This window comes from Thermobia domestica, chromosome 2 (genome assembly GCF_964235325.1).
Source record: "Thermobia domestica chromosome 2, izTheDome1.hap1.1, whole genome shotgun sequence".
Lineage (NCBI taxonomy): Eukaryota > Metazoa > Arthropoda > Insecta > Zygentoma > Lepismatidae > Thermobia > Thermobia domestica.
The window spans coordinates 356,828,978-356,843,608 of record NC_137455.1 but is presented as its reverse complement, the minus strand read 5'-3'; the positions used below and the strand labels follow the sequence as shown (position 1 = coordinate 356,843,608).

The window sequence follows — 14,631 nt, the reverse complement described above, 5'->3', positions numbered from 1 at the left end:
AATTTACGCAAATAGATCGTTCCAGGACTGTTTGCGATAAGTCAAATTTGCACCATAACTTAAGACTTGATGCAAACAAGTGTGAAAAAATATGAAAAATTCTAAAATTATACTGTTTAATAACACTGTACTGCCAAAATTTAATAATTACATAATTCGCCATACAAATAAGATTCAGAACCTAATAATTATTATCTTAGAACATCAATGGGGAAAAAATCAATAACAGTTCATCAATGGTCAGTTATCTAATTAGTTCATCCTCAAATGCTGGTGGCTCGCATTATTAAAACACTCTTAGTGAATATAGAAACAATCAGGGGCGAATTAAGGCTTTTGGGGCCCTGAGCCGACTATTTCAAGGGGCCCTATATTACGAATAATTTCAGTGCATACATTTTCTTATTAGGAAATAAGGGCCATGTTGTAAAATCCTCCATTACTACACAAAATAATATGATCTTAATGCCATTATTGATTGAAGATAAGAATATTAATGGTGTATTAGATTCTGCTTCGCAGATATCAATAATTAGAGAGGATTTAGATTCATCTAAAGCTAAGATATTGAATATCAATGCACAAATAAAAGTTATTACTCAGAATTCTCTTTTGATTAACAAGATAGCAATTGTACGTTTCAAAATTAACGGGAGAACATTTCATCATGCTTTTCGCGTGTTACGTAATTTTTCCTAAGACATGCTGTTAGGGAATGACTTTTTGGTATCTCAGGGAGCCCAAATTGATTTGAAAAGGAACATTTTATTGTTAGGAGGATTTGGAAAACTAGATTTGCTCTAAGTAATGACAGAGATATTTCAAAGGAATGATCACCACAAGCTAATAATTTGGTTTGTAATAGAGGCCCAAAATAGCTCACTCCCTCATAAAATAAGTATCATGAAAACGCTGGTAGAAGAAGATTTGACTCTTAGTGATACCATGAGCGTAGCGAGCGGGAAATAAATTAGCATAGGTCTGAAACTGCTAATATAATAAATTGATTGCTATATTTTAGTATTAAAGATAGGGATTTTTTGGGGGGGGCTAAGCCTTGGCTACAGTAGCTCCGCCCTTAATCCTCTCCTGGAAACAATAATACGCCTACTTCTTGTTTCAGATGTAAGTACCATTCGTAAATTTTACTTATACATAAGTATCAACTCCTACGAACTCATTCCTCTGCTGACCCTCACATTCGCCTTTGTTCTGAATCGGAATAGATCCAAAATAAAACACAGGTTGAGATGTGTTTTTGGCACTTGTAATTCAGATGGCATGCGAGTTTACAGGTATATTATTTACAACATTAAGTTTGCAGGCATATTACGAGGGCTGATCAACAAAAACTGAGACTGATTATTGTACCGCAGTTTCCTTTGTTGCCAAATGCCGGCACGTTTGATAGGTGAAAGAGTTGTGTTTCATGTATACTCTCACTAGGTGGCAGCATCGTCGTATCGGTAGGTTGGGAGCAAGGACCTTATTAAATAGAGGATCTGCCCTTACAACAAAATCTTGAAGCCATACGTCACAGTTTCGCCACCCCTACTCTGCCCACTCCGCCCAATAGGATCGCAATGTTTTGAGCCAACAATCATGGCGGAAACGAAAGGAGCCAATCAGACGATGGCGGAAACGAGAGTAGCCAATCAGACGTACCGATGCTCGGTTGTTTCGTGGCTTCATCGATTTAATAGAATGACGATACATATAGGCAGATCCTCTATTTATAACATCCTTGGTTGGGAGTAATCCGCTGTGTTTTAGACACTGCTTCCATTTCGCCTCACAACGTGCTGTGTATATGCATACAATGGAGGTTACACGAGAAGAACATATGGAGCAATAAAGTTTTGTTTTTGCTTGAACCATACATCTTCTGAAACATAGGAAAAGCTCAAGCAATCTTGTTCCAGAGTCAACAGTCGTAATACCCAACGAGCACAAACACGGGACATATGGAGGTGATCGTGCACTATAGAAAAAAACATCGTTGTGAAGATAGGAAACGTAATATTAAAGGAAGAAGAAGAAAAGTGCCTTAATTTGGGATACAAGTTCAAAGTGAAGGAAGAAAAGACGGATACAAGAGAATTCGTTTTTTCAGTGGAGCAAGGAATTATGGACATAAAAGAAGAGGAAGAAAGGAACAAGATAAGAAGAAAAGCTGCTGCAATAGTAAGGCAGAATATGAACAAGCAAATAGGGAATCTTACAAAAGAAGAGAAAGAAGGATTGAAGAGCTTAAGACGAAGGAAAGACATTGTTATACAACAAGCCGATAAAGGAGGAGCAGTAGTAGTAACGGAAGAAAAATGGTACAAAGAGAAATTAGATAAATTATGCGACGAGACATATGAGGTGATAGGTGAGATAAAGATGAAAGAAGTAAAAGAGGAGATAATAAGGAATGCGAAGAAAGTTATTAGACGAAAAAGGAAGAATTCCGGATATGAAAGGATTCCCGAAGATACACAAAAAAGAGGTAAAGTTGAGACCAGTAATGAATTGCAGAAAGAATATCTTTCAAACATTAGAAGAGGAAATAAAGATAATAGCAGAGGAAATAAGGGGAGAACAAGTAAGTAATAGCGTTAAGAATACAGAAGAAGTCAAGAGGATGATAGAGAAAGTAGGAAGAAGAAATGAGAGAACACTGATGTTTAGCGTAGATGTCAAAGCAATGTTTCCCAGCTTAAGAAGGAATTATATTTTGAAGGTATTGAAAGAAGAAATGGAGAATAGAACAATAGGAAAATGGAAGAAAGAGAAAGTGATAAAAGCATTAAAATTGATATGGGAGAACAGTGTGTGTACAATAGAAGAAAAATTAGTGAAAATAAAGGAAGGACTAAGTATAGGATCGAAACTAAGCTCAGCGTTATCAGAAATTGTGATGAATGAATGGAAACAGAAAGTTAAAGAGGAAGGAGGCGAAAGACTGATTATGTTTTGCAGGTATGTCGATGATTCCTTAGGTATTTGGAAAGGAACGAAGAGACAGTTCGAGCAATTTGTGGGAAGGATAGAAGATAAAGAAAAAGGAATAAGCCTGGAGGTAGAATTAGAGGAAGAGGGGAAAATAAACTTTTTAGATATGACAATAAGGAAAGTAGGAGGGAGATTCGAAACAACATGGTATAGGAAACAATGTTCAGCAGGTGTTTATTGCCATAGAAGAAGTGATGTAGATGAAGGAACAAAAAGGAACTTTATTAGAAACATGAAGAGAAGAATAAAAATGATAGACAGTGATGACGAGAAGAGAAAAGAAGACATAGAGCAATTTCACAGTTTATTAATGCAGAATGGATATAGTGAGGATAGATTGAAGAAGAATAGCAAGAAAGAAGAGGGCAGAAGGCAGAAGGGAGTGGGAGAATATAGAGAAGAAGAAAAGAAAAGATGGTTCGGGATAGAGAGCATAGGAGAAAAAACGGAAGTCTTAAAAAACTTATTGAGAAAAGGAGGAGTAAGAACGTACAGAAAAGGTAGCAGAAGAATGTTAGATGTGTTGCGAACGAGGAAAAGGAAGGTAACAGAGATTCAAATAAGTGATGAAGGGGTTGTATATAGAATTAAATGCAAAGAATGTGATATGAGTTATATAGGAGAAACAAGAAAGAGGTTACAAGAAAGGACTAAACAGCACAGAGACGACGCTAGATTGAAGAGAAATAGTACAGTACAACCCCTCAAATCCGAACTAATTGGGACTTAAGCCTGTTCGGATTTCGGGGGGTTCGGATTACCCGGGAAATAATATTATGTACTTATTTCGTCACTGAATTGGCGGTAAAACAACGACTGAGGTTAGACAGGGTGACCCAGTGGTCGAAAGGGCAGTGACCTTGACTGGCGGGTGTACACTCATGTCCAAAATGATTGTCGCATATCTATAACTGTCTTCTTATAAGAATATAATTAGATAATGATTTAGAATAAGCATTAAGTCTAAAAATGTTAAAACCTTTAAAAAAACTAAATTTGTGTGATTAAATCTATTTTTTTTCATTTTCCAGCTGTAGTTATTTTTTTCTCCTGAGAATGTGTTCGGATTTGCCGGGTTTTCAGATTTCCGGGGTTCGGATTTGAGGGGTTGTACTGTAACGCTATATATAAACAGGTAAGGGAGACAGGACATGAAATAGACTGGGAAGGCGTAGAGGGGCTGGAAAAGGAGAAAAGAAGCATTATAAGAAAATGGAAATAGGCAGAATGGATAACACTGCTTGTAGACGATCCAAAAAAGCTTAAACAAGACTCTTGTTCAAGACCATTCAAGACTATTTGATGAAAAAGACGTCAGCACTGACGTCATTTTTCTCTTGAATTCAATAGTTTCGTTCAAGAAATTTCGTTTCGGTCCTGTTCTAAACAATCCAATTCAAGAGCATTCAATAGCCGAGTTCGAGCGTTCGAGTTTGAGTGCAGGAAAATACAAAACAAGTATGATGGCGTCGTGAGACAGAGCTCCAGTTGAATAAATATCTTTTCGTTACTCTTTTCCATAATTATCTGATATTCCAAGTGCGTATTATAATAAACAAAGCTAATATTTGCGCCGGAAGATATTGTTAGTATTTTTTGTTGATAATATTCACAATTTATATAGTTACAATCCTTGCATGCCCATAACTTTTGTTAAATTTTGAGGCAATGAGAAGTATAAGTATTAATTTGAGAATTTAATATACAATAATACCAGGTGTAGATTAAGAAAGAAGAGTCCATTAAACAAAAAATATATAACTGACTTTTTTGATTTAAGAAGACGTTTTGTACTGTTATTAATCTCTGATAATATCAAATAATTGCGTACAGATTGATAATATGCTCGCAAACTGACGTAGTATTTGAGAAGTTATTTCTTAAGGTAGAGGTTGTTTTCACGTGTGCACATTAATTTTAGTAGTGCTTTCCCGTAAGATACAAATGTGCATCCTAACATACAAGACTGTGCAAAAATAATAATAAATAAATGAAATCGAGGTGCTATTTAACAGTGTCGGGGCAGGCACATTGCAGAGGGGTCCACGGGAGAGTAGTCCGTACGGAGCAGGCGCGTCATCGACGGAGGTTACAGTACAAGAATAAGAATCATGTATAAATTAGAATAGTGCAACAAACCCTTGACATCGTATACAATCATTTGAACTGAATTATAGATCTTGTAATGATTTGATACTGATAACATTAAACTTCTAAACATAAAATACTGGTTTCCTACATTATGCAGGCATGTTTCGACAGTGGGAATTATTACGGTATCTCAGATAATTCTCCTTAATACACACTCACACATTTTAACAGTAAAATTACTATTCGTTTGACGGGTTATTCTTAACCAGTACCAAAACAGGGATAGATTTGTGACGAAAGTCTGATGCAGATATGGGCACTAAGTCCTGAAGCTGAAAAATATTATCGTTTGGTTTTCTGTGATTTCAGCCTTTTCTTTAAACAGCCTTCGATGCCAAAGCATGAATAACATCAAAAGGAAGTCATTGCCTCGTGATACACACAATTTTAGGAACAGTTCGATTTTTTTCTTTCTGAGTGTGGTTCTGTCATCAGCACGCCATTTGAAGAATCAGATTTTTTTTTAAAAAAAAAAAAAGCTTAGTATAGGGAACGATTCTATACCTAAGCAGTACTTTACTTTTTTAACGTTTCCTAACCTAACTCGCATTTAATGTAAAAGGGACAAACTACTTAGTGAAAATTCGATGAGATTGCTGCGAAATTAATTGACCTGTTTTCTAAGTTATTTAATATAACCTATTAAATTACAAATGCCTGCAGAAAGTTACGAAAAAATATGCTAACTGAACTAAATCACTATGCAGTTTCGCTTTCATTTGTTTTCATAGTTACAGTCTCTTGTTTTGGACTGCCATCTATTAACAAGAATATAAAACAGATTCAATACCTCTATGATCGTGTAAAAGTTGTTTCAAGTCCGTTCGAGACTCTTGTTCAAGTGTCTCGAACAATACTCCTTTGAACGTGTAAATTTGAGGTATTGAATGGTCTTGTTCAACCTTTCTTGGATCGTCTACAAGCAGCATAAGAAAGGAAGGAAGCGAGAAACTTATGAACTGGAATAGCGGACTAAATATACATGATGTATGGAGAAAGATATTGGATAAAACAAAGAAGAAAGAAGAGGTAAAAATAGGCGTATTGAAGAGCGGATAGACAATTAAAAGTTTGTTTTTCAAAAAGTGAAAGTTATTCATACACAGGTGTGCCAATTAAGTTTAGCTCTTAAGTGAAAGTTGATCATTAAAAGTTGCATATGTATTAATTAAAAATTGTTAAAGGAAAGGACGAATATGATTGGTTCATGGAATGACCTCCTCTCATTCTAAGAAGTATATAAACTGTAATCTTAGAAACTGTTTGTGTCTGATGAAGGCAAAGTTAATTCGCCGAAACTGTAACGCTATTATTTATTAGTTAATATATGCTTTGGTCAGAATTTGTCTTTTAATTTATGCAAAAAAAATCATATGAAATTCCCAACACTTTACTTAGTTTAGGTAATGTTATCTTTCGATCCTCACGGACAATCACAGCGGCAGTATTGATGTTTCTTTCTGTCACAGCAGAGGCCAAAACGCCAGGTCCACCTTGCTTAACGCATGAAACTCCTATTTTGAATTCTTTGAACCACCAAAACACTGTTGCTCGAGGTAATGCATTTTCACCGTAAGTTTACTTGATCTTTTCTTATGTTTCAGAAGCTGAATAGTTCAAGCGAAAACAAAACTTCATTGCTCCATAAGTTCTTCTCGTGTAACCTCCATTGTATGCAAACACACAACATGTTGTAAGGGGAAATGGAACCACTGTCTAAAACACAGCGGATTACTCCCAATCTACCGATACGACGATGCTGCCACCTATGAGAGTATACATAAAACACAACTCTTTCAATTACCAAACGTGCCGGCATACGGCAACAAAAGAAACTGCGGTACAATAATCAGTCTCAATATTTGTTGATTAGCCCTCGTACAAATCTGTAAGAAGTTGATGGGCAGACTTGAAGAAAATAATAATCTATAAAATTATTATTTCCACGAAGAAATGTGAGTTCAAATATTGTATCAATTTGACTCCATTTCTCAACCTTTTCAGCAGTTTTAAAGGTAATTAATAACTTCATATACTTGCAGCAGGCTTCCACAAAAATTCTAAATTCAAAGTTAACAGAAATATTCACCCACCTTTCACCGTTAATAGTGTGTTCACTTCCTTCATCATCGTATTTCCCCCAGTGGAAATGCAGTTGTGAGAACACGTACTTTCCCGTTAGAGGACCTCCATCTATATATGGTCGTACTTGGTACCATTTTCCACTTAACACCACTGAAACATACGTGTTGGATACGTTGATATATAGCTAAATTCTTAAGCGGATATTTTTTCTACATTAACCAACTCAATAAAAATTGAATACTTATGTACTGCTTCGCATAGTGCTACCAATCAGCAAATAAAGTTATATTTTTGTATTTTACATGAACATGGAACATTTTCAATAAAGGAAACTTGACATTCTGTGCATTGTAGAAGCGACGAAAAGTTTTTGTTTATTAAGATCCCGTAGTGAGTCTTGTAAGAGTGTCATGTTAGTCCGTTCGTCCATTACAATGCACGGTAACTTTTGAACGGATACGATTTTTTAAATTCTTTTTTTTTTTTTTAATTAAATAGAGTCTACACAGCGTGCGGATAAACGTACACTTTTAGCTACGTGTCACTACACTTTTAGCTACGTGTCACAATCAACTGCCGTTCTGTAATCGTATTTCCAGACAATATTTAGATTATGTAATTTAGAAATTATTCTGATGTCCACATTCCTTGTGAGTAACAGCTAGATTATCTTTTTCTTTTAATATCGAACTCGGATTATAATGCAAAAGAATCCCTCTATATGCATTCATACTATACTTATGTGCCTGTTTAAGGTAAGATTAATTGCCCCTAAGTCTATTATGCTCCAGACCAGCTGAGTTTAGTTTTTTTTTTTCTGAAGAAGACATTCAGTTGTTTCGAAACGAAATACTTTAAAATAATTCGAAATTATAAAAAAAAAGCAGCATGATAAAAAGAACCTTTAAATACATAGCCTGTTACAACTAAATTATTAAAGTAAACAAATATTAGTATTTCCAGGAATGTTTTACCTGTATGTCCGTTGTTAGTAACTTTCACCTTTTTGGGAACTACATCATAATTGTACCATTTCAGTGGTGGCAGATCTATTCCATGAGTTTCTTTTGTCTCTATATTAACGGGTGACTGGAATGGGCCCCTCGAAGCAAATCTTTTCTTGTAATCTTCCGAGCCTGCAATGGTGTTACACATAAAACATAAGAAAATTTTATGATTAAATTTAGAAAGCAATAACGATACAACCAAGAACCACTATATGAAAATTGCACAGGACTTTTTTTTTAAATTTCGACCTTACGTCACACGAGACTAAAGAAGACGGTGATGAAGATAATGAACAACTGATGATATGACGAAAGTGGGAGGAAACGGAAGAATTCCGAGAAAACATATCGATACGATGTTTGTCCACCACAAAGTCCACTTGGCCCGAGCTGGGGTGTTGAACCAGGGTCTCAAGGCACCAGAGGTGAGCATTTTACCACTGAGCCACCAGTGCTCCTGCACAGCAAAATTAACAATATAATGCCACAATTGTCAGTTTCTTTTTGCTGAACATCGGATGGGCTTGATGCGAATTTATAAATCTAATTTAACGTTTAAATAGGTTTACTAATTTAACGAATATCAGCATTTTTTAATGTTTCGTATTTTTTAGACTTCCGAACTTTGAGCTATGCATAAGTATAGGAAATCTTACAGAAAGGCTAAATCCAATCGTCTCAAAGTCTGTCGACAATCACGAGAGAATTTTAAAATACTCAGTTCGTCTCATACAAGAGGAAGTCAACGGGTTGTGTTACTATTATTATTATTAAGTAACACAATTTAAATAACAATAAATTTTAAATTTAAATGGCCAAACATTAGAAAGTTTTAGTCCACTCACGCACACAAATGCAAGAGAGAGAAAAGAACGCATTTCAACAGGAAAAAACAATTTCAAGCAGTAAATCAAATACATTCATCTATCAGTTTTTCTTTCAAGTGGAAGCCAGGGGCAGCGATCGGGGCAATCGCCCCTCAGAAGAGGAAACTTTCTCGTTTTATATACTGTATAAATAAAACCCATCCCAGAGTTTGGAGCTCTCAAAAGTAGATCCAAGTAGCAGTATTACAACCCACCGTCCCCCCTCCAGAAGTCCGTCCTGAATCCTGCCCTGGTGGAAGCATTGGAATTAAAGATAAAAGCGTATGAGTTGTGTTGGAGACTCCTATCTAAATATTTTTACTGCATTTGCGCTTCAATCAGGGGTTCTCAACTTTTTCCACCAGTGTTCCATCAAAGCATATTAATCATTCGTACATCATAAGTTGTAAGTACCAGCAACAATGGCTCTTTTACGCGTAACACAGGTTGAGAAACCCTGACTTAAATATCAACATTGTGAACAATAAAAATAATTTTCGTTCAAGAAATGCAAATTTCACTTAATCAAAAGATAATTTGTTCATTAACAATATTTAAATAAGTTACTTTTATTTTTCTAAAAAATGACATCTTAATGCAAAACATTATTTTAATAACTTCGAGAGCTCCTTCGTGGCTAAGCGGTTAGCGTACGCGCCTTGGAGAGCCTCGTGGCATGGGAGACCCGGGTTCGATTCCCGGCGGGAGTTATGTTATTTGCATTAAACGTTAATCAGTAGGTCCTGTCTCACATAGTCTCGCTGCTGAAAGGGACGTTAAACTCAAAATGACCTCAATTAATAACTTTGAATGAAATCAGTTTGCCCTGATTTTTATTACGCTCTCAATTACTTAATTTAAAAATGAATTACTGACCTTTCGGCTCTTGCTTAGAATCAGGTATATTCCCTGACGACATGAGATTCTGAAACATAACGAAAGAGAAAAAGCAAAATTCTCGATTAATATAATTAGTAGTCAAATTCCAAAGAAATAGAACTGTACCTAAAGCCTGTGACAAACATCTTGACATTTCAGCTAAACGAATAAAACGCAAGCTCTGGCGCGACGTTGCCAAGTGATAAAGGGGTGTGTCTATGGCTAAGCAGATAAACTACAGCGCGATGAGGTGACAAGGGATAGACGTCGATGTGTACAAAATAAACGTGGCAATACCGCTGGCCTCTCATTTGAACTAGCAGCAGCATTTAAAGGGAACTTGGAGCGCCGCCTTCAAAGGCCAAGATGTTTGTCATGCCGTTTATTTTATTTTATTTTATTTTATTTTTAGTTTTAGTTCCAGTCATATTTTTGAATTTAAGTAATTTAAATTCCATAGTTATTACTACGGCAGATAATATAAGCATGTGCTATAGACATAAACTAATATAAAATAAAAAGGATCTTAATTTGAATGTTCAAAATGTTAGAAAATAATATCTATTAATGAAACCAATAGCATTTTTGTTTAATGAACAGTGAAGAAAAATAGTGTTGAGGTTATTTTCTTCAGTAATTACTAGATGGTTCTGTGCTACACAAAACTACTAAAGTTTGGTATAATTAGGCCATCATTTCGCTATGTAACTAGAAAAAAATAAATTTAACGTCCCATTTTATGCCCTTTAGAATAAAGGAAATGACCAATTACTGAAAGCGAATGATTTTGAAAGAATTCATGGAATAAGAATATAGGAAGAAAACGGGAGAATCCCGAGAAAATCACAGACACTATGTTATCCACAACAAATCCGCTTACAGAGTTTTCGGCAGCAATACGGAAAACAAGAATTTTTGGTGTAATGTACAGTTTTTTTTTTTTTTTTTTTGTATTACATGCTCGTTTTGTATTATTGTGTACAGCAAGCAGCCTTACAAACTTTCAGATACATGAAAACATCTATTTTTGCGTAGATTTGTGCTACTTAAGGTGATTGACATTTTAACTCAACAAAACGAGACGGATATCAATCTGAAGGGAGGAGGGGTTTAAACATGTGATTTTGCAGATTGCATTTTAGGCGCTGCTATGTTTAAAGTACAATATGAAAGAATTACAGTTAGAGGCGAATGTAGAAAGTAAAAACTGGCAGCAAGATCCCAGACTATGATAGTAAATCATGAGTTTACTATAAACTTTCAAAAATAAATAAATAATAGCTTAAATTATTCTTGTCACTCAAAAAAATTGGAAGTTCTAGGCCCACCTTGCTCCGGTTAGATCTGCCACTTTTTTACAGTTTGTCCTACCTGCACACATGGCTACAAGTTTCTTCCCTATTCCGAGTTCTTTCAAACGTTATGATAATAAATAATTAATAATTTTAGCTGTTTCTCCCAGGACATGATTTGAATTCCAACAATTTAACCTAAATACCCGAAGTAGGGAAGAAATATTCTATCAGAAATGGAAATATTTCAGTATCCTTATGATTTGAAGCATCAGTCAAAATAGAGACACAACTAGATTTCTGTAATGAAGCTGTGCTTCTGACAATGAAAATGGAGTAAACACATTTGTCACAATAATTTCTTCTTTTGTAGAATCCCACCTAAATTTGGACCGAAAACACAGTACATAAGTGTCGAACTACAGTCTAAAGATCTAAAAGATGTTGCACAGTAAGATACTCAAATCCAACTTGTGCAAAGAATTATTTATATTTCGAATAACAATTATGGAATATTATGTTTAGTTTTACTTTAAAATAGGACATTTACTCATCCCTTTGGAGAATCAGAAAAAAACAGGACAACGGTTGAAAAAACAAGGACTGTCCCCATCGGCGCCCGAAGAAAATTTTCTATTGGGCGCATCTCCCCGGTTGCTATATTAAGTTTGGTATTTTTATTTGTATTAAAAATATTATTAAGAAATTTAGCCTAAGTTGTTTTCGTGAGCCATGAGGGGCTTGGCCCACCCCCTTCAGGCGCCCATGACTGTCCTGGCTAAAACAGTATGTCTAGTCATCTTAGCGGTGTCTCTGAATGAGGCAAAAATAAATTATTCACTTGTTGTGTTTGGGCATTAGGTCTATCTATTAAATAGATCTAATGTATTGAAGAATCAGCAAAAAACAGATAAATACAAATTATTATTACATGTATTTTTTCAAATTCTATGTATTTTACATTCGGAGTTTTACAGATATTTTACGGTAGATCTACAGATATTTTGGCTTCCAAGCTAGCAACGCTGCAGACCTTCATGTCTACTTTTTACTTCTTCACCTAATTGGAAAGTTTATTAAATAATAATAATAATAATAATAATAATAATAATAATAATAATAATAATAATAATAATAATAATAATAATAATAATAATAATAATATGTCAACTTAGTATCATAATCGTGAGAAACGGTTATTAAATTATTTGAATGATAGCACTGGATCCCCTGTTCTAAATCTGCAAATTTTTATTAAAATATTGATAAGCTATGTACACTATATATATTTTATTGTTGATCCAAAAGGGGAAGATAACTTCCAAAGTTTCTAGCAAAATTTTAAAAATTTACCGGGAATAAATGGATAATGTGCTTGATAATATATAAGGAGAGGGGAAGTTGTGTTAATTTTTTTAATAAGCGGTTATAAACGTGGAACTATTTGGCAAGTGGAGGGAACTACTTAACGCAAGGTTACCGTATGATTGGGATTGTGGAAGAGTAACGAGCATTTGTATTCTCAACATGACTGCAGGTGTAAGAGAGATGTTGCCCTAACCTAACCTGTGAAGTAAACATTGTAGTAAACCTAACCTGTGTGGTTATGTTTTCTCGTTATTTATTGTTTATCATCCAGAAAGTGAAATAAATGCAGAATGCAGAATGAAATAAATGCAGGGGTGGGTTTCCCTCCCCCATACCCCCAACTGTGAGGTAAGAGAAAGGAAAAAAAATGGACAAATTCCAATTACGGGGGCTCTTTCCTAAGAATTCATACTTTTTGGTAACTATTGAGGTTAAATTTAGAGTTGCCCCTCCGTTTTTATTTATTTATTTATTTATTTATTTTTTATAGAAATTACAGGAGAAATGAGGTAAGAAATGATAACTTGGAGTTCTTATGTGATGTTGAGGTGTGTAAGTTTGGCAGTAAAGTTGTGTTTAATACGAGAAAAAATATGTAGAAGTGGGTACTATTTGCAAGACGCGGAAGGTTTCGATGATTCAGCAGCATGGTAGTCGGATAAGAAGGCGGATTAATGTGTTGAATGTGATACTTCCGCATCGAGTTTTACAGAATTATAGGGTTATGTCGGACAGATGGGGCCAGACTTATGTGTAGAACATAACCCAATCAACCCCCGCGGGGCCCGTTCCTACTCCTACTATTACTACTACTACTACTACTATTACTGCTACTTACTATCTACTACTACTACTTGGTAATAAACACTGGCCCCCATCTGTCTAACATATGCCATTGAAACTTCTATGGGAACCGGTTCCAGTCACTGTTGTAGTCAAAGTAGTCTTATCGAATAACCTAACCTAACAATGTTTTAACTGCTTTTTTGTAGGTTTGAAACTGGAAGGGCACCTCTAAACTTAAACCAACTATAGCCTAATTTTGGTTAGGTTAGGTTAGGTTACATTACGTTCTATTTACCTTCATAGTTTGCAAAGCCCCCCCCCCCATTAGAATTAACCTCCAAAAATCAGCAAACTTAAAGTAAAAATATATGATTAAATTTTCGTAGCTTTTATTACGATTTAAACCAGGCAGACGATCAACTTCGGAATAAATGCTCAAAACGGAGACTTCAAACCTTACCGAGGGTATTTTGTTGTATTGAAAAGATACTGTTATTTGTGAATAGACTCTCAGAATGAAGAATACGAAAATACCCGACAGAAATAATTTAAAGAATACAGTATATAAATTACAATTAAATACTGTTATTAAGCACTGATTCAATTTATCTAACAATTTATAGGATTTCACAGTCCTCTGATCATTTTTATTTTTGACAGCTTCTTCATTTAAAATAGTAAAAATACATTCTCTATTCACTACTTGTGGTACTCCATTTCACAGCTATATAATAATATAATTATTATATGTAACAAAATTTTAAGCGATCATTAGTTACCTGATTTTCTTATTGTCACCATTACAATCATCCAAATAATTTTACTGACATATTTTTTACAGTGTATAAATTTAAAGAAACTGTCATTATCGTGGGAAAAATAATTGCATTACAATTTTTAAAATAAATAATCACATATTACTAGAAGAAAAAGTACCTACACACTATTTTGTTTTCATTACAACATAGATACTGCTCGTTTTGCAGGTCTGGCGTAGATCTATTACAAATACCAATAACGTAGCACATACGCTTATTTTTGCAAGTGGATATTATGACTAACATTTGAATATTAATTGCTTTTTCAACTTTATGAGTATTTTAAATTTTATTTATTTATTTATTTTTGACCTAGACTTGATTTAGGCCCGTAGCCAGCCCAAAAATTTAGGGGGCCCGGTAAAAGTTACAGGGGCCCGAT

The 14,631-nt window shown here is 34.8% G+C and overlaps 1 protein-coding gene across 1 annotated transcript in view; it reads right to left on the bottom strand.

Moving 5' to 3' along the window:
* LOC145678806 (uncharacterized) overlaps window positions 1-14,371 on the bottom strand; it is a 79,705-nt gene extending 65,334 nt beyond the window's left edge. The window contains exons 1-4 of the mRNA XM_081749324.1: window positions 14,211-14,371; window positions 9,983-10,031; window positions 8,208-8,369; window positions 7,242-7,383 (exon numbers count right to left, since the gene is read on the bottom strand). Of these exons, the coding sequence (XP_081605450.1) occupies window positions 7,242-7,383; window positions 8,208-8,369; window positions 9,983-10,025 (347 nt within the window). The 5' untranslated portion in view covers window positions 10,026-10,031; window positions 14,211-14,371. The remainder of the gene's footprint in view (window positions 1-7,241; window positions 7,384-8,207; window positions 8,370-9,982; window positions 10,032-14,210) is intronic.
* Between the last annotated feature and the right edge of the window lie 260 nt (window positions 14,372-14,631).